This window comes from Artemia sp. Qi Xiang Cuo, chromosome 5, assembly GCF_049724085.1.
Source record: "Artemia sp. Qi Xiang Cuo chromosome 5, ASM4972408v1, whole genome shotgun sequence".
NCBI classification, from domain to species: domain Eukaryota; kingdom Metazoa; phylum Arthropoda; class Branchiopoda; order Anostraca; family Artemiidae; genus Artemia; species Artemia sp. Qi Xiang Cuo.
In genome coordinates this window covers 2,994,664-3,015,462 of record NC_142798.1, presented here as the reverse complement: position 1 = coordinate 3,015,462, position 20,799 = coordinate 2,994,664, and the positions used below count along the sequence as shown (strand labels likewise).

The 20,799-nt window shown below is 32.3% G+C and overlaps 1 protein-coding gene across 34 annotated transcripts in view; it reads left to right on the top strand.

Annotated features, from left to right (window-relative positions):
- The window catches only part of slo (calcium-activated potassium channel slo), a 382,388-nt gene that overhangs the window by 58,580 nt on the left and 303,009 nt on the right, over positions 1-20,799 (top strand). For 18 of the 34 annotated variants that reach the window (XM_089089291.1, XM_089089290.1, XM_089089284.1 and 15 more), the window contains exon 3: positions 393-489. In XM_089089291.1, the coding sequence (XP_088945417.1) occupies positions 393-489 (97 nt within the window). Of the gene's footprint in view, positions 1-389; positions 490-20,799 lie in introns of all 34 variants that reach the window. The other 16 variants (XM_089089276.1, XM_089089259.1, XM_089089256.1 and 13 more) reach the window with 1 other exon arrangement.

The window sequence follows — 20,799 nt, the reverse complement described above, 5'->3', positions numbered from 1 at the left end:
GTAGTTCATAAATTTTCTAGAATAGGAGTTACAATTATCATGTGTTCTTATCATATCCCCATTTTGCAATTATTTTATCTTTACAAGCATTTTAATTGCGGTGGTTGTCTCGAAATTTTATATTTGCTACTTTTTGAGGAGCGCCCTTTGTGTTGTTCAAGGGTACGAAAGAACAAAAAGTATTCAATTAATGGCCCTTCAATTCGTTTAACTACTGAAAAAGTGGACTCACTCCGTCTGAGCCCAGTCTTCATTTGTTCTAACAAACAATGTAAGGAACTAAAACGGAATAAAACATAGGAGACCAATTGCTTTTTTAAAAGCCTCTGCTAGTCGATTATATAGGATAAGGTCAAATACAGGTTTTTTGTTTTTCTTTTCTCTTTTTGCAGTGAAGGAGTGGAGCAATGCAAGGAATGGGCAACTAATACAACACAGCAAATTGATTTGGCCTTTAACATATTTTTCATGGTTTACTTTTTTATACGTGTAAGTTGATTACGTATCTTTATTTTTTCTCTTAACTAAAGGGAGTGCTTTTCTTATGTGCTAAGTGCACATTTCGGTAGCTAAGGAGGGTATTTTTGAAATCGGTGGTACAGGGGGGAGGAGCTTAAATTTTGGCTATATATAAAATGTAATTCTGCATTTTTGTGCAAGACACTTCTTTGGCGCATTGACTCTTTTCTTTGTTCTGTCTCCTTGGGCCAAAACCACCTTGGGCCAAAACTACTTTGGCTGAAAGCTTTCTTATCTCCCACCTTTAACTATCTACTTCTCTTGAAGTACCTATCTCTTTCTATCTCTTACCTCTTTCTTTCTCTTTTTATCCTCTTCTGAGTTTCTCTATCTTCCTCTTTCCACCCGTTCTCCTCCATTGTTTTCTAGTTTACGTTGAAAAATATAGTCGATACTAGCATTAAAAAATTGTTGGTAGAAACGTTATATTATTTACTATCGTCTTGGACCTTAGTGGCTCAAAAGAGATTTAAACATAGATAGGTCATTTTAAAGTAGATATTAATTAAATAAAGAAAAAAAATCTTTTCAACCGAAAGTAAGGGGCAATATTAAAACTTAAAGCAAACAGAAATTATTACGCATATGAGGAGGCTGTCCCCTCCTCAATACCTCGCTCTTCACGCTAATGTATTTTGGTGCTTTAAAAAAGCTTCTTATTGCAATTAAATGGTCCTTGTGTTTCGGGAGTCGTTCTTAAAGAACTGAGACAAAAATTCAAACTTTGGTATACAGAGCAGGAGGGTGAATGCTGTGTTATATATGAATTAATTTCTGCTCGTCTTAGGTTTTAATGTTGCCCCTTACTTTTAGTTGAAAAAAATGTTTTTTTATTTTATTTCTGATCGCTTTTTAAATAATGCTAAGAAATCTGGCCCTACCTCCACCGAGAAATCCCCCTCTAAACCAAAAAAAATCTCTTGACAATCCAATCCTGGTGAAAATTTACCAGGTTCAATTAGCCTTAACAACTCCACGCATAAAATTGAGACTGAAAAGAGAAAGCAAGACATATAAAAAGAATTTTGTTTAGGAAATCTGGAAAATTGCCCCATTGTATAATTTCCCCTGACAAGTTCACCCCCTGGAAACTTCCCTTCCCATGAAAAATTTGCCCGTGGAAAAACCCTCAGCAGAAAATTCGCCCATCACACCCCAATAACAAATACTATGCGCAAATAATTGGGAAGTTTTATAACTTAGAAACCTTTCCCCTAGGGCTGTGGCGGGGGGGAATCATTTTAAATCCAACGGCATAGTCATTCTGTCTCTCAATTATGATGAACAAAATGGTTATTTCAAATGTTGATCGACGATTCCTTATAAAAAACGGGTGGTAGTAGGGGCCTAGTTTCTCCCTCCAATCTTTTTAGTCACTTAAAAAGGGCACCATAACTTTTTATTTCCGTTCGATTGAGCCCTCTCATGAAATTGTAGGACCACTGAGTCGATAAGGTTACACCTGGGAAAAAAACAACAACAATAAAAAACAAATCAAACAGTTCGTGGTAATGAACATTTAGTAAAGAACGATCTGGCTCAATAGTAACCGAAACTCTAAAAAATGGAATGTCAATACCAGTAGATACATAAAAAAATTGGATTGTTATGCTGATTTCAAATATATTAGTTTTATCAAGTCTAGTCTTATCCATCAAAAGTTACGAGCCTGAAAAACTTTGCCTTATTTTCGAAAAAAAGGGTGAAACACCCCCTAAATGTGATAAAATTTTAATGAAATTCACACCATCAGATTCAGCGTATCAGAAAACCCTATTGCAGAGGTTTCAAAGTCTTATCTGCATAAATGTGGAATTTTGTATTTTTTGCCAGAAGAAAGACGCGGCGTGTTTATTTGTTTGTTTGTTTTTTCCCCAGGGATGACTGTATCGAGCCAGGGGTCCTAGAATATTGTGAGAGAGCTCATTCGAACGGAAATTGAAAGTTCTAGTGCCCTTTTTAAGTGACCCCAAAAAATTGGAGGGCAACTACGCCCCTTCCCACGCCACTTTTTTCCCGAAGTCACCTTATCAAGATTTAGAGATAGCCATTTTGTTCAGCATAGTCGAAAATCTAATAAATACGTCTTTGAGGATGCCATTCTCCCCCACAGTTCCAGGGGGAAGGGCTTCAAGTTATGAACTTTGCCCATTGTTTATATTAAATTAAAAAAAACACGTTTTTTTAGTCGAAAGTAAGGAACGACGTTAAAACTTAAAACGAACAGAAATTATTCCGTATATCAAAGGGGCTGTCCCCTCCTCAACGCCTCGCTCTTTACGCTAAAGCTTTTATTGTTTTAAAAAATAGAGTTGTGAGAAAGTCAAACTTTAGCGTAAAGAGCGAGGCGTTGAGGAAGGAACAGCCCCTTTCATATACGGAATAATTTCTGTTCGTTTTAATTTGTAACGTCGTTCCTTACTTTCGATTAAAAGAACTTGTTTTTTTATTTAATTTTTGAAAATTTTTGAATTAATGCAGATTTTGATTTTGGCTCACCGTACATAAATAATTAAAAAAAAATTTGTATATTAATTTTTCTTTTATTTGGTTAAATTGCTTTCTCGAAACTTGTTTAATTTTATTTACGAACGTTTTTATTAGTAATAAATATACGTAACTTACGAATTAACTTACGTAACAAACTTCTATATTCATATAATTTTAATACGTATATTAGGGGGTTTGCCCCCTAGTCAATACCTTGCTCTTTAAGCTAAAGTTTGAATTTTATTCCAATTCTTTAAAAATGACCCCTTAATCACAAAGGCTGTTACTTAGAATAAATAGTTCTTATGAAAGTACTAAAAAATCTTTGGCTTAAAGAGCGAGGTATTGACTAGGGGCTGAACCCAATCATATACGTAATACTTTCTGTTCCTTTTCAGTTTTGATGTTGCTCTTTACTTTCAGTTGAAAAACTTGTTTTTTTTAAATTTAATTTCTCATCTTTTTTTTAAATAATGCTGAGAAATCTAGCGCCCCCTTCATAGCAATGTCCCTTCCCCCCATGAAAACTTCCTTTATAGAAAGATCCTCCCAGATAACCCCCGACCCCCCCTCCACTACCAGAAGAAATCCCCCCTGAAAACGTCTGTATACTTCCCAATAACCAATACTATATATTAACATTGGGTAAAGTTCATAACTTTCAGCCCTCCCTCCGGGGACTTCGAGGGATTAAGTCATCCTAAAAGACATATATATCATATTTTTGATCATGCTGAACAAAATGGCTATCTCAAAATTTTGATCGGGTGACTTTCGGAAAAAAATGAGCATGGGAGGTGGCTTAGTTGCCCTCCATTTGTTTGGTCACCTAAAAAGGGAACTAGAACTTCTAATTTTCATTCCAATGAGCCCTCCCACAATATTCAAGGACCACTGGTTCGATACGATAACCCCTGGGAAAAAAACGATAAAAAAAACAAATAAACACGCATCCGTGATCTTTCTTCTGGCATAAAATGGAAAATTCCACTGAGGAGGTCTGAGGGGGGGGGGTTACATGGGAAGATCTTTCCACGGGGAATACGTATATGAGGGGGTTCACCCCTAGTCAATACCTTGCTCTTTACGCTTCCTTTTAGTAATTTTAAAAGATGTATCTATTCTAATTAAACGGCCTTTGTGATTCAGGGGTTTGTGATTCGAACAATATTCGAAGTTTTGCGTAAAGAGCGAGGTATTGACTTGGGGGCGAGCCCCCTCATATACGTAATAATTTCTGTTCGTTTTAAGTTTTAATGCTGCTCCTTACTTTCAGTTGAAAAAACTTTTTTATTTATTTAATAAACAAATAAACACACATCCGTGATCTTTCTTCTGACAAAAATTACAAAATTTCACATTTTTACAGATAGGAGCTTGAAACTTCTACAGTAGGGTTTTCCCATACGCTGAATCTGATGCTATGATAGAATCATTAAGATTCTATGACTTTTAGAGGGGTTTTGCCCCGTTTTTTTTTTAATCAGTTAACTTTTCTCAGGCTCTTAGCCTTTTATGGGTACAACTAAACTTAATGAAACTTATATATTTGGAATAAAAAAAAATAAGCCAATTCTTTTGGTATATCTAAGCCGGGTCGCTCCTTACTTACAGTTCGTTACCACGAACTGTTTGATTTTTCATTACCGGTCTTGGAGCCTTTGTTGGGTCAGTGACTTTTGTTTGTTATAAGAATTTTGTTTTTTCGCTGGAATATATATCTTACTTTATCTCATTGTAACCCTGTCTCTGAACTTACCGTGTTTCCTCGGCAAACTATACAATTTACAGTAACAAAGTGCTAAAACGTAACCAAAGTTTTAAATAATAGTATATATAACCAGTTCAATAGAGTTAATTTCTTTTGAAATGGTTTCCATGATACATATGTTATTTTAGATAAAATGGTACTTATATAGAAAGCGGTAAGTACGTGAAAATTGAAGTTTTGTTAATGCTAATGAAATAAAACAAAATAGAATGAAAATATAATAGTTCAGAAACAAATTTGGACTATATATTTACACATTAGGGGGGGGGGGAGGGTATAGAATATCATATATTACATACGTAACCTAACCTAATCTAACCCAACCGAACCTAGGTACCGTTTAGTCCCCAAAAGCCCCAAAAAACTAAAGTTTAAACATAGTTCCCGGGGTGATAAACCTATTGTAATGCCTATGTTTATACAGCGTCTCATATAAGTACCGGGTAATGCGTATCTGTTTTTGCAATACACTTACCGCTTTCTACATAAGTATCGATAAAACATACTAAATTACTCTCAATCAAATATTTAATTTGCCATTTTTCAACATTGCAATTCAATAATGAAAGTATTGTAGTTTATTGTTGTCATTAGACGCTAATAAAATCATAAGGATATCCGTTATTATTGAGGACATTTGTCTAGCTTGGAGTAATAAAGACTCCTTTATAATGTTGTGTATACGTCAAGTAGTTATGCTAATTCTAACTTCCATACAAAAACTGAACCCTCTGAAGTTCGGTTCAAATACTGCAGTAGGGAGCTATCATGAGTTACCGACAGTACATAATTTATGAATGTTTTTATTGTTTTTGTCACTGAGAATGAAAAAACAGGATTTTTCTCACTTTGATGTATTTTCATGGTTTATTGATTCTAATCGGGTCAATGACACCTCTTTCAAGGTCGATTTATTTATTGTTTGTCCAAGTGTAATGACACTGGGGTGAAGTTTATACATGCGCATTAGCATGAGAGAGAGATATATCGATCTAGGACAAGAGGGGGAAGTGGATTTCCGAGAACTTGATTTACATAATCGGTGGGGGAATGTATTGATCCTCGAAAGGGGAATTAAGGAACATCATGGCTTTTTTTTACCTTTAGGTCTGAGGAATAAATGGTCTTTAGTCAAAGAGATAAATTAATATTCTATTTTTAAATATGGCTTCTCCGATCTTTAGGTCAGAGAGATAAATTGATATTCTATCGAAACCTTAATAGTGTAGCTAGGAACACATATGAGATGAAACTATTTTACGCGGGAAAGCGTTTCCTAGGAATTTGAAATGTGGGATGCCGAAACAAAGGAACACCCAGACATTACGTTTAGAGGATTATTTGGGCGAAACCGTTTGAGACATTTTAGAAGATGATTTAGGCGAAACTCTGTGGTCGTTATAATACATAAGTTCCATTTGAACAATGTTGTGAGGTCCCCATACCCCAACCCCAAAGGCCCACTCCCCCCCCCAACCCCAAAGGGCCCCAAAGTCCCCCAGGCCCCAAAATTCCCCCCAACCCTCAATGCCCCCCGGGCCCCCAAAGGCCCCCCGGGCCCTCAAAGGCCTCCCGAGCCCCCAAATGCCTCTCATTTTTTAATACTTTTTTATTTGTGCATTTGAGACACAGAAGTGTCACCCCAACTTTTTTGCTCCCCCTCCCACCAGTAGTTTTTTGTTATGGTTTACCTTGTAACAGTTACATTCTCTTAATTTTTAAAAGTTTATTTTGAATTTCTATCGTTGAAATACAAGAGTTGGAATATTTCAGTAGTGTTTTGTTGTGCTTTACCTTGTCACTGGTACATTCTCTTGATTTTTCAAAGTTCATTTTGAATTTCTTTCATTGAAATGCAAGAGTTGGAATATTTCAGTAGTGTTTTATCGTGGTTTACCTTGTCACAGTTACATTCTCTTGATTTTTCAAAGTTCATTTGATTTACTTTCGTTGAAATGCGAGAGTTGGATTATTTCAGTAGTGTTTTGCCGTGGTTTACCTTGTCATTGTTACATTCTATTGATTTCAAAGTTTATTTTGGATTTCTTTCGTTGAAATGCAAGAGTTGAAATTTTTCAGTAGTGTTTTGTCATGGTTTACCTTGTCACAGTTACATTCTCTTAATTTTTCAAAGTTCATTTTGGATTTCTTTCGTTGAAATGCAAGAGTTGGAATATTTCAGTAGTGTTTTGTTGTGCTTTACCTTGTCACAGTTACATTCTCTTGATTTTTCAAGTTGATTTTGAATTTCTTTCCTTGAAATGCAAGAGTTGGAATATTTCAGTAGTGTCTTGTCGTGGTTTATCTTGTAACAGTTACATTCTCTTGATTTTTCAAAGTTTGTTTTGGATTTCTTTCGTTGAAATGCAAGAGTTGGAATATTTCAGTAGCGTTTTGTTATGATTTACCTTGTAACAGTTACATTCTCTTGATTTTTCAAAGTTCATTTTGGATTTCTTTCGTTGAAATGCAAGAGTTGGAATATTTCAATAGTTTTTTATTATGCTTTACCTAGTCACAGTTACATTCTCTTGATTTTTCAAAGTTAATTTTGGATTCCTTTCGTAGAAATGCAAGAGTTGCAATATTTCAGTTGCGTTTTGTTGTGCTTTACCTTATCGCAGTTACATTCGCTTGATTTTTCAAAGTTCATTTTAGATTTCTTTCGTAGAAATCCAAGAGTTGGAATATTTCGGTAGTGTTTTGTCGTGGTTTACTTTGTCACTGTTACATTCTCTTGATTTTTCAAAGTTCATTTTGGATTTCTTTCATGAAATGCAAGAGTTGGAATATTTCAGTAGTGTCTTGTCATGGTTTACCTTGTCACAGTTACATTCTTTTGATTTTTAAAAGTTCATTTTGGATTTCTTTTGTTGAAATGCAAGAGTTGGAATATTTCAATAGTGTTTTGTCGTGGTTTAACTTGTCACAGTCACATTCTCTTGATTTTTCAAAGTTTATTTTGAATTTCTTTCGTGAAATGCAAGAGTTGGAATATTTCAGTAGTGTCTTGTCATGGTTTACCTTGTCACAGTTACATTCTCTTGATTTTAAAAGTTCATTTTGGATTTCTTTCGTTGAAATGCAAGAGTTGGAATATTTCAGTAGTGTTTTGTTGGGCTTTACCTTGTCACAGTTACATTCTCTTGATTTTTCAAAGTTCATTTTTGGATTTTTCTCGTTAAAATGCAAGAGTTTGAATATTTCAGTAGTGTTTTGTTATGGTTTACCTTGTCACAGTTACATTCTCTTGATTTTTCAATGTTCATTTTGGATTTTTTTCATTGAAACGCAAGAGTTGGAATATTTCAGTAGTGTTTTGTTGTGGTTTACCTTGTAACAGTTACATTCTCTTGATTTTTCAAAGTTCATTTGGATTTCTTTCGTGAAATGCAAGTGTTGGAATATTTCAGTTGTGTTTTGTCGTGGTTTACCTTGTCACAGTTACATTCTCTGGATTTTTCAAAGTTCATTTTGAATTTCTTTTGTTGAAATGCAAGAGTTGGAATATTTCAGTAGTGTTTTGTTGTGCTTTACCTTGTCACAGTTATATTTTCTTGATTTTTCTAAGTTCATTTTGAATTTCTTTTGTTGAAATGCAAGAGTTGGAATATTTCAGTAGTGTTTTGTTGTGCTTTACCTTGTCACAGTTACATTCTCTTGATTTTTCAAAGTTCATTTTGGATTTATTTCGTTGAAATGCAAGAGTTGGAATATATCAATAGTGTTGTGTCGTGGTTTACCTTGTCACAGTTACATTCTCTTGATTTTTCAAAGTTTATTTTGGATTTCTTTCGTTGAAATGCAAGAGTTGGAATATTTCAGTAGTGTTTTGTTGTGCTTTACCTTGTCACTGTTACATTCTCTTGATTTTTCAATGTTCATTTTGGATTTCTTTTGTTGAAATGCAAGAGTTGTATTATTTCAATTGTATCTTGTCGTGCTTTACCTTGTCACAATTACATTCTCTTGATTTTTCAAAGTTTATTGTGGATTTCTTTCGTTAAAATGAAAGAATTGGAATATTTCAATAGTGTTTTGTCGTGGTTTACCCTGTCACAGTTACATTCTCTTGATATTTTTCGTTGAAATGCAAGAGTTGGAATATTTCAGTAGTGTTTTGTCGGGGTTTACCTTGTCACACTTACATTCTCTTGATTTTTCAAATTTCATTTTGGATTTCTTTAGTTGAAATGCAAGAGTTGGAATATTTCAGTTATGTTTTGTCGTGGTTTACCTTGTAACACTTACATTCTCTTGATTTTTCAAAGTTCATTTTTGAATTTCTTTTGTTGAAATGCAAGAGTTGGATTATTTCAGTAGTGTTTTGTTATGGTTTACCTTTTCACAGTTACATTCTCTTGATTTTTCAAAGTTCAATTTTTAATTTCTTTCGTTGAAATGCAAGAGTTGGAATATTTCACTAGTGTTTAGTCGTGGTTTACCTTGTCACAGTTACATTCTCTTGATTTTTCAAAGTTCATTTTGGTTTTTCTTTCGTTGAAATGCAAGAGCTGGAATATTTCAGTAGTGTCTTTTTGTGCTTTACCTTGTCACAGTTAGATTCTCTTGATTTTTCAAAGTTCATTTTGGATTTCTTTCATTGAAAAACAAGAGTTGTAATATTTCACTAGTGTTTTGTCGTGGTTTACTTTGTCACTGTGAAATTCTCATAATTTTTCAATGTTTATTTTGGATTTCTTTCGTTGAAATGCAAGAATTGGAGTATTTCAGTAGTGTTTTGTTGTGCTTTATATTGCCAAAGTTACATTCTCTTGATTTTTCGAAGTTAATTTTTGGATTTCTGTCATTGAAATGAAAGAGTTAGAGTATTTCAGTAGTGTTTTGTCTTGGTTTACCTTGTCAGAGTTACATTACCTCGATTTTTCAAAGTTCATTTTGGATTTATTTCATTGAAATGCAAGAGTTGGAATATTTCAGTAGTGTTTAGTAGTGATTTACCTTGACACTCTTACATTCTCTTGATTTTTCCAAGTTCCTTTCGGATATATTTCGTTGAAATACGATAGTTGGAATATTTCAGTAGTGTTTTGTCGTGGTTTAGATAGTCACAGTTAAAGTCTCTTTATATTTAAAATTTAAGTTCTGATTTTTTTCGTAGAATTTAGAGTGTTTTAATATTTCAGTAGTGTTTAGTCGTGGTTTACCTTGTCGAACTTACATTCTCTTGATTTTTCAAAGTTCATTTTGGATTTCTTTCGTTGAAATGCAAGAGTTGGAATATTTCAGTAGCGTTTTGTTATGTTTTACATTGTAACACTTACATTCTCTTGATTTTTCAAAGTTCATTTTGGATTTCTTTCGTTGAAATGCAAGAGTTGGAATATTTCAATAGTGTTTTATTATGCTTTTCCTAGTCACGGTTACATTCTCTTGATTTTTCAAAGTTAATTTTGGATTTCTTTCGTAGAAATGCAAGAGTTGGAATATTTCAGTTGCGTTTTGTTGTGCTTTACCTTATCACAGTTACATTCTCTTGATTTTTCAAAGTTTATTTTAGATTTCTTTCGTAGAAATGCAAGAGTTGGTATATTTCAGTAGTGTTTTGTCGTGGTTTACCTTGTCACTGTTACATCCTCTTGATGTTTCAAAGTTCATTTTGGATTTCATTCGTTGAAATGCAAGAGTTGGAATATTTCAGTAGTGTTTTGTCGTGGTTTACCTTGTCACTGTTACATTCTCTTGATGTTTCAAAGTTCATTGTGGATTTCTTTCGTTGAAATGCAAGAGTTGGAATGTTTCAGTAGCGTTTTGTCTTGGTTTACCTTGTCGTCCTTATATTCTCTTGATTTTTCAAAGTTCATTTTGGATTTCTTTCATTGAAATGCAAGAGTTGGAATATTTCAGTAGTGTTTTGTTGTGGTTTACCTTGTCACAGTTACATTCTCTTGATTTTTTAAAGTTCATTTTGGATTTCTTTCGTTGAAATGCAAGAGTTGGAATATTTTTGTCATAGTTTACCTTGTCACACTTACATTCTCTTGATTTTTCGAAGTTCATCTTGGATTTCTTTCGTTGAAATAAAAGAGTTGTAATATTTCAGTAGTGTTTTGTTATGATTTACCTTGTAACAGTTACATTCTCTTAATTTTTCATAGTTCATTTTTGAATTTTTTTCGTAGAAATGCAAGAGCTTGAATATTTCATTAGTTTTTGCTGTGGTTTACCTTGTCACAGTTACATTCTCTTGATTTTTCAAACTTCATTTTTTAATTTCTTTCGTAAAAGTGCAAGAGTTGGAATATTTCACTAGTGTTTAATCTTGGTTTACCTTGTCACAGTTACATTCTCTTGATTTTTCAAAGTTCATATTGGATTTTTTTCGTTGAAATGCAAGAGTTTGAATATTTCAGTAGTGTTTTGTTGTGCTTTACGTTGTCAGAGTTACATTCTCTTGATTTTTCAAAGTTCATTTTGGATTTCCTTCGTTGAAAGGCAAGAGTTGGATTATTTCAGTAGTGTTTTGTTGTGATTTACATCGTCACATTTTCATTCTCTTAATTTTTCGAAGTTAATTTTTGGATTTCTTTCGTAGAAATACAAGAGTTGGGGTATTTCAGTAGTGTTTTGTTGTGGTTTACCTAGTAAGAGTTACATTGCTTCGATTTTTCAAAGTTAATTTTGGATTTCTTTCCTTGAAATGCAAGAGTTGGAATATTTCAGTAGTGTTTTGTTGTGGTTTACCTAGTCACAGTTACATTTTCTTAATTTTTAAAAGTTCATTTTGAATTTCTTTCGTTGAAATGTAAGAGTTGGAATATTTCAGTAGTGTTTTGTTGTTGTTTACCTTGTCACAGTTACATTCTCGTGATTTTTTAAAGTTCATTTTGGATTTCTTTCGTTGAAATGCAAGAGTTGGAATATTTCAGTAGTATTTTGTTGTGGTTTACCTTTTCACAGTTACATTGTCTTGATTTTTCAAAGTTCATTTTGGATTTATTTAGTTGAAATTAAATTGTTGTAATATTTTTGTTATAGTTTACCTTGTCACACTTACAGTCTCTTGATTTTTCGAAGTTCATCTTGGATTTCTTTCGTTGAAATAAAAGAGTTGTAATATTTCAGTAGTGTTTTGTTATGATTTACCTTGTAACAGTTCCATTCTCTTGATTTTTCAAAGTTCATTTTTGATTTTTTTTTCGTTGAAATGCAAGAGTTGGAATATTTCAGTAGTGTTTTGTTATGGTTTACCTTGTCACAGTTACATTCTGTTGATTTTTCAAAGTTCATTTTTGGTTTTCTTTCTTTGAAATGCAAGAGTTGTAATATTTCACTAGTGTTTAATCTTGGTTTACCTTGTCACAGTTACATTCTCTTGATTTTTCAAAGTTCATTTTGAATTTCTTTCGTTGAAATGCAAGAGTTGGAATATTTCAGTTGTGTTTTGTTGTGCTTTACGTTGTCACAGTTACATTCTCTTGATTTTTCAAAGTTCATTTTGGATTTCTTTCGTTGAAATGCAAGAGTTGGAATATTTCAGTAGTGTTTTGTTGTGGTTTACCTTGTCACAGTTACATTCTCTTGATTTTTCGAAGTTCATTTTTGGATTTCTTTCGTAGAAATGCAAGAGTTGGAATATTTCAGTAGTGTGTCGTTGTGATTTACCTAGTCACAGTTACATTCCTTCGATTTTTCAAAGTTAATTTTGGATTTCTTTCATTGAAATGCAAGAGTTGGAATATTTCAGTAGTGTTTTGTTGTGGTTTACCTTGTCACAGTTACATTTTCTTAATTTTTCAAAGTTCATTTTGAATTTCTTTCGTTGAAATGTAAGAGTTGGAATATTTCAGTAGTGTTTTGTCGTGGTTTACGTTGTCACACTTACATTCTCGTGATTTTTTAAATTTCATTTTGGAATTTCTTTCGTTGAAATGCAAGAGTTGGAATATTTCAGTAGTGTTTTGTCGTGGTTTACCTTTTCACACTTACATTCTCTTGATTTTTTAAAGTTCATTTTGGATTTCTTTCGTTGAAATGCAAGAGTTGGAATATTTTTGTTATATTTTACCTTGTCACACTTACAGTCTCTTGATTTTTCGAAGTTCATCTTGGATTTCTTTCGTTGAAATAAAATAGTTGTAATATTTCAGTAGTGTTTTGTTATGATTTACCTTGTAACAGTTCCATTCTCTTGATTTTTCAAAGTTCATTTTGATTTTTTTTTTAGTTGAAATGCAAGAGTTGGAATATTTAAGTTGTGTTTTGTTATGGTTTAACTTGTCACAGTTACATTCTGTTGATTTTTCAAAGTTCATTTTTGAATTTCTTTCTTTGAAATGCAAGAGTTGGAATATTTCACTAGTGTTTAATCGTGGTTTTCCTTGTCACAGTTACATTCTCTTGATTTTTAAAATTTCATTTTTGATTTCTTTCGTTGAAATGCAAGTGTTGGAATATTTCAGTAGTGTCTAGTTTTGGTTTTCATCTTCACAGGTACATTCTCCAAATTTTTCAATGTTAATTTTGAATTACTTTTGTCGAAAAGCAAGAGTTGGATTATTTGATTAGTGTTTCGTTGTGATTTATAATGTCACATTTACATTCTCTTGATTTTTCAAATTTCATTTTTGGATTTATTTCGTAGAAATGCAAGAGTAGGAATATAAGTAGTGTTTTGTCGTGGTTTACCTTGTCACACTTACATTGTCTTGATTTTTCAAAGTTTATTTTGGATTTCTTTCATTGAAATGCAAGAGTTGGAATATTTCAGTAGTGTTTTGTTGTGGTTTACCTAGTCACAGTTACATTCTCTTGATTTTTCAAAGTTCATTTTGGAATTTCTTTCTCTGAAATGCAAGAGTTGGAATATTTCAGTAGTGTTTTGTCGTGGTTAATCTTGTCACACTTACATTCTCTTGATTTTTCAAAGTTCATTTTGGATTTCTTTCTTTGAAATGCAAGAGTTGGAATATTTCACTAGTGTTTAATCTTGGTTTACCTTGTCACAGTTACATTCTCTAGATTTTTAAAAGTTCATTTTGGATTTCTTTCGTTGAAATGCAAGAGTTGGAATATTTCAGTAGTGTTTTGTTGTGCTTTACATTGTCAGATTTACATTCTCTTGATTTTTCAAAGTTCATTTTGGATTTCTTTCGTTGAAATGCAAGAGTTGGAATATTTCAGTAGTGTTTTGTTGTGCTTTACCTTGTGACAGTTACATTATCTTAATTTTTCAAAGTTCTTTTTTGGATTTCTTTCGTAGAAATGCAAGAGTTGGAATATTTCAGTAGTGTTTTGTTGAGGTTTACCTTGTCACAGTTACACCTCGATTTTTCAAAGTTAATTTTGGATTTTTTTCCTTGAAATGCAAGAGTTGGAATATTTTAGTAGTGTTTTGTTGTGGTTTACCTAGTCACAGTTACATTTTCTTAATTTTTCAAAGTTCATTTTGAATTTCTTTCGTTGAAATGTAAGAGTTGGAATATTTCAGTAGTGTTTTGTCGTGGTTTACGTTGTCACACTTACATTCTCGTGATTTTTTAAAGTTCATTTTGGAATTTCTTTCGTTGAAATGCAAGAGTTGGAATATTTAAGTAGTGTTTTGTCGTGGTTTACCTTTTCACACTTACATTCTCTTGATTTTTCAAAGTTCATTTTGGATTTCTTTCGTTGAAATGCAAGAGTTGGAGTATTTTTGTCATATTTTACCTTGTCACACTTACAGTCTCTTGATTTTTCGAAGTTCATCTTGGATTTCTTTCGTTGAAATAAAAGAGTTGTAATATTTCAGTAGTGTTTTGTTATGATTTACCTTGTAACAGTTCCATTCTCTTGATTTTTCAAAGTTCATTTTGATTTTTTTTTTCGTTGAAATGCAAGAGTTGGAATATTTCAGTAGTGTTTTGTTATGGTTTACCTTGTCACAGTTACATTCTGTTGATTTTTCAAAGTTCATTTTTGAATTTCTTTCTTTGAAATGCAAGAGTTGGAATATTTCACTAGTGTTTAATCTTGGTTTACCTTGTCACAGTTACATTCTCTTGATTTTTCAAAGTTCATTTTGGATTTCTTTCGTTGAAATGCAAGAGTTGGAATATTTCTTTTGTGTCTTGTTGTGGTTTACCTTGTCACTGTTACATTCTCTTGTTTTTTAAAAGTTCATTTTGAATTTCTTTCGTAGTAATGCAAGTTGGAATATTTCAGTAGTTTTTGCTGTGATTTACAATGTCACAGTTACATTGTCTTCATTTTTCAAAGTTCATTTTTGAATTTCTTTCGTAGAAATGCAAGAGTAGGAATATAAGTAGTGTTTTGTCGTGGTTTACCTTGTCACAGTTACATTGTCTCGATTTTTCAAAGTTCATTTTGGATTTCTTTCCTTGAAATGCAAGAGTTGGAATATTTCAGTAGTGTTTTGTTGTGGTTTACCTAGTCACAGTTACATTTTCTTGATTTTTCAAAGTTCATTTTGGAATTTCTTTCGCTGAAATGCAAGAGTTGGAATATTTCAGTAGTGTTTTGTCGTGGTTTACCTTGTCACACTTACATTCTCTTGATTTTTCAAAGTTCATTTTGGATTTCTTTCGTTGAAATGCAAGAGTTAGAATATTTCAGTAGCGTTTTGTTATGAATTACCTTGTAACAGTTACATTCTCTTGATTTTTCAAAGTTGCATTTTGGATTTCTTTCGTTGAAATGCAAGAGTTGGAATGTTTCAATAGTGTTTTATTATGCTTTACCTAGTCACAGTTACATTCTCTTGATTTTTCGAAGTTAATTTTGGATTTCTTTCGTAGAAACGCAAGAGTTGGAATATTTCAGCTGTGTTTTGTTTTGCTTTACCTCATCACAGTTACATTCTCTTGATTTTTCAAAGTTCATTTTAGATTTCTTTGGTAGAAATCCAAGAGTTGGAATTATTTCGGTAGTGTTTTGTCGTGGTTTACTTTGTCACTGTTACATTCTCTTGATTTTTCAAAGTTCATTTTGGATTTCTTTCGTTGAAATGCAAGAGTTGGAATATTTCAGTAGCGATTTGTTATGAATTACCTTGTAACAGTTACATTCTCTTGATTTTTCAAAGTTGCATTTTGGATTTCTTTCGTTGAAATGCAAGAGTTGGAATATTTCAATAGTGTATTATTATGCTTTACCTAGTCACAGTTACATTCTCTTGATTTTTCGAAGTTAATTTTGGATTTCTTTCGTAGAAACGCAAGAGTTGGAATATTTCAGCTGTGTCTTGTTTTGCTTTACCTCATCACAGTTACATTCTCTTGATTTTTCAAAGTTCATTTTAGATTTCTTTGGTAGAAATCCAAGAGTTGGAATATTTCGGTAGTGTTTTGTCGTGGTTTACTTTGTCACTGTTACATTCTCTTGATTTTTCAAAGTTCATTTTGGATTTCTTTCGTTGAAATGAAAGAGTTGGAATATTTCAGTATTGTTTAATTGTGGTTTACCGTGTCACAGTTACATTCTCTTGATTTTTTCAAAGTTCATTGTGGATTTCTTTCGTTGAAATGTGTTTTGTTGCGCTTTACCTTGTCACTGTTACATTCTCTTGATTTTTCAAAGTGCATTTTGGATTTATTTCATTGAAATGCAAGAGTTGGAATGTTTCAGTAGTGTTTTGTCGTGGTTTACCTCGTCGCACTTACATTCTCTTGATTTTTCCAAGATCATTTTGAATTTCTTTCATTGAAATGCAAGAGTTGGAATATTTCAGTAGTTTTTTGTCGTGGTTTACCTTGTCACAGTTACATTCTTTTGATTTTTCAAAGTTCATTTTGGATTTCTTTCGTTGAAATGCAAGAGTTGGAATATTTCAGTCGTGTTTTGTCGTGGTTTACCTTGTCACAGTTACATTCTCTTGATTTTTCAAAGTTCATTTTGGATTTCTTTCACTGAAATGCAATAGTTGGAATATTTCAGCAGTGTTTTGTTGTGCTTTACCTTGTCACAGTTACATTCTCGTGATTTTTCAAAGTTCATTTTGGAATCTCTTTCGTTGAAATGCAAGAGTTGGAATATTTCAGTAGTGTTTTGTCGTGGTTTACCTTGTCACACTTACATTCTCTTGATTTTTCAAAGTTCATTTTGGATTTCTTTCGTTGAAATGCAAGAGTTAGAATATTTCAGTAGTGTTTTGTTATGAATTACCTTGTAACAGTTACATTCTCTTGATTTTTCAAAGTTGCATTTTGGATTTCTTTCGTTGAAATGCAAGAGTTGGAATGTTTCAATAGTGTTTTATTATGCTTTACCTAGTCACAGTTACATTCTCTTGATTTTTCGAAGTTAATTTTGGATTTCTTTCGTAGAAACGCAAGAGTTGGAATATTTCTGCTGTGTTTTGTCTTGCTTTATCTCATCACAGTTACATTCTCTTGATTTTTCAAAGTTCATTTTAGATTTCTTTGGTAGAAATCCAAGAGTTGGAATATTTCGGTAGTGTTTTGTCGTTGTTTACTTTGTCACTGTTACATTCTCTTGATTTTTCAAAGTTAATTTTGGATTTTTTTAGTTGAAATGCAAGAGTTGGAGTATTTCAATAGTGTTTTTTTATGCTTTACCTAGTCACAGTTACATTCTCTTGATTTTTCGAAGTTAATTTTGGATTTCTTTCGTAGAAACGCAAGAGTTGGAATATTTCAGCTGTGTTTTGTTTTGCTTTACCTCATCACAGTTACATTCTCTTGATTTTTCAAAGTTCATTTTAGATTTCTTTGGTAGAAATCCAAGAGTTGGAATATTTCGGTAGTGTTTTGTCTTGGTTTACTTTGTCACTGTTACATTCTCTTGATTTTTCAAAGTTCATTTTGGATTTCTTTCGTTGAAATGCAAGAGTTGGAATATTTCAGTAATGTTTTGTCGTGGTTTACCGTGTCACAGTTACATTCTCTTGATTTTTCAAAGTTCATTGTGGATTTCATTCGTTGAAATGTGTTTTGTTGCGCTTTACCTTGTCACTGTTACATTCTCTTGATTTTTCAAAGTGCATTTTGGATTTATTTCATTGAAATGCAAGAGTTGGAATGTTTCAGTAGTGTTTTGTCGTGGTTTACCTCGTCGCACTTACATTTTCTTGATTTTTCAAAGATCATTTTGGATTTCTTTCATTGAAATGCAAGAGTTGGAATATTTCAGTAGTGTTTTGTAATGGTTTACCTTGTCACATTTACAATTTTTTTGATTTTTCAAAGTTCATTTTTGATTTCTTTCTTTGAAATGCTAGAGTTGTAATATTTAAGTAGTGTTTTGTCGTGGTTTACCTTGTCACAGTTACATTCTCTTGATTTTTCAAAGTTCATTTTGGATTTGTTTCACTGAAATGCAAGAGTTGGAATATTTCAGCAGTGTTTTGTTGTGGTTTACCTTGTCACAGTTACATTCTCTTGATTTTTCAAAGTTCATTTTTGAATTTCTTTCTTTGAAATGCAAGAGTTGGAATATTTCACTAGTGTTTAATCTTGGTTTACCTTGTCACAGTTACATTCTCTTGATTTTTCAAAGTTCATTTTGGATTTCTTTCGTTGAAATGCAAGAGTTGGAATATTTCAGTTGTGTTTTGTTGTGCTTTACGTTGACACAGTTACATTCTCTTGATTTTTCAAAGTTCATTTTTGGATTTCTTTCGTAGAAATGCAAGAGTTGGAATATTTCAGTAGTGTTTTGTCGTGGTTTACCTTGTCAGAGTTACATTGCCTTGATTTTTCAAAGTTCATTTTGGATTTCTTTCGTTGAAATGCAAGAGTTGGAATATTTCAGTAGTGTTTTGTTGTGGTTTACCTAGTCACAGTTACATTCTCTTGATTTTTCAAAGTTCATTTTGGATTTCTTTCGTTGAAATGCAAGAGTTGGAATATTTCAGAAGTGTTTTATTGTGCTTTACGTTGTCACAGTTACATTCTCTTCATTTTAGATTTCTTTGGTAGAAATGCAAGAGTTGGAATATTTCAGTAGTGTTTTGTCGTGGTTTACTTTGTCACTGTTACATTCTCTTGATTTTTCAAAGTTCATTTTGGATTTCTTTCGTTGAAATGCAAGAGTTGGAATATTTCAGTATTGTTTTGTTGTGGTTTACCGTGTCACAGTTACATTCTCTTGATTTTTCAAAGTTCATTGTGGATTTCTTTCGTTGAAATCTGTTTTGTTGCGCTTTACCTTGTCAATGTTACATTCTCTTGATTTTTCAAAGTGCATTTTGGATTTATTGCATTGAAATGCAAGAGTTGGAATGTTTCAGTAGTGTTTTGTCGTGGTTTACCTTGTCGCACTTACATTTTCTTGATTTTTCTAAGATCATTTTGGATTTCTTTCATTGAAATGCAAGAGTTGGATTATTTCAGTAGTTTTTTGTCGTGCTTTACCTTGTCACAGTTACATTCTCTTGATTTTTCAAAGTTCATTTTCAATTTCTATTCTTGAAATGCAGGAGTTGGAATATTTCAGTAGTGTTTTGTCGTGGTTTACCTTGTCACAGTTACATTCTCTTGATTTTTCAAAGTTCATTTTGGATTTCTTTCACTGAAATGCAAGTGTTGGAATATTTCAGCAGTGTTTTGTTGTGCTTTACCTTGTCACAGTTACATTCTCTTGATTTTTCAAAGTTCATTTTGGATTTCTTTCATTGAAATGCAAGAGTTGGAATATTTGAGTAGTGTTTAGTTGTGGTTTACCTAGTCACAGTTACATTCTCTAGATTTTTCAAAGTTCATTTTGAATTTCTTTCTTTGAATCGTATGAGTTGGAATATTTCAGTAGTGTTTTGTCGTGGTTTACCTTGTCACACTTACATTCTCGTGATTTTTCAAAGTTCATTTTGGAATTTCTTTCGTTGAAATACAAGAGTTGGAATATTTCAGTAGTGTTTTGTCATGGTTTACCTTGTCACACTTACATTCTCTTGATTTTTCAAAGTTCATTTTGGATTTCTTTCGTTGAAATGCAAAAGTTGGAATATTTCAGTAGCGTTTTGTTATGAATTACCTTGTAACAGTTACATTCTCTTGATTTTTCAAAGTTGCATTTTGGATTTCTTTCGTTGAAATACAAGCGTTGGAATATTTCAATAGTGTTTTATTATGCTTTACCTAGTCACAGTTACATTCTCTTGATTTGTCAAAGTTAATTTTGGATTTCTTTCGTAGAAACGCAAGAATTGGAATATTTCAGTTGCGTTTTGTTTTGCTTTACCTTATCACAGTTACATTCTCTTGATTTTTCAAAGTTCATTTTAGATTTCTTTGGTAGAAATCCAAGAGTTGGAATATTTCGGTAGTGTTTTGTCGTGGTTTACTTTGTCACTGTTACATTCTCTTGATTTTTCAAAGTTCATTTTGGATTTCTTTCATTGAAATGCAAGAGTTAGAATATTTCAGTAGTGTTTTATCGTGGTTTACCGTGTCACAGTTACATTCTCTTGATTTTTCAAAGTTCATTGTGGATTTCATTCGTTGAAATCTGTTTTGTTGTGCTTTACCTTGTCAATGTTACATTCTCTTGATTTTTCAAAGTGCATTTTGGATTTATTTCATTGAAATGCAAGAGTTGGAATGTTTCAGTAGTGTTTTGTCGTGGTTTACCTTGTCGCACTTACATTCTCTTGATTTTTCCAAGATCATTTTGAATTTTTTTCTTCTAAATGCAAGATATGTAGTATTTCAGTAGTGTTTTGTCGTAGTTTACATTGTCACAGTTACATTCTCTTGAATTTTCAAGGTTCATTTTTGATTTCGTTTGTTGAAATGCAAGAGTTGGATTATTTCAGAAGTGTTCTGTTACTGTTTACCTTGTCACAGTTACATTCTCTTGATTTTTCAAACTTCATTTTGGATTTCTTTCATTGAAATGCAAGAGTTGGAATATTTCAGTAGTGTTTTGTTGTGCTTTACCTTGTCACAGTTACATTTTCTTGATTTTTCAAAGTTCATTTTGGATTTCTTTCCTTGAAATGCAAGAGTTGGAATATTTCAGTAGTGTTTTGTTGTGGTTTACCTTGTAACAGTTACATTCTCTGGATTTTTCAAAGTTCATTTTGAATTTCTTTCGTTGAA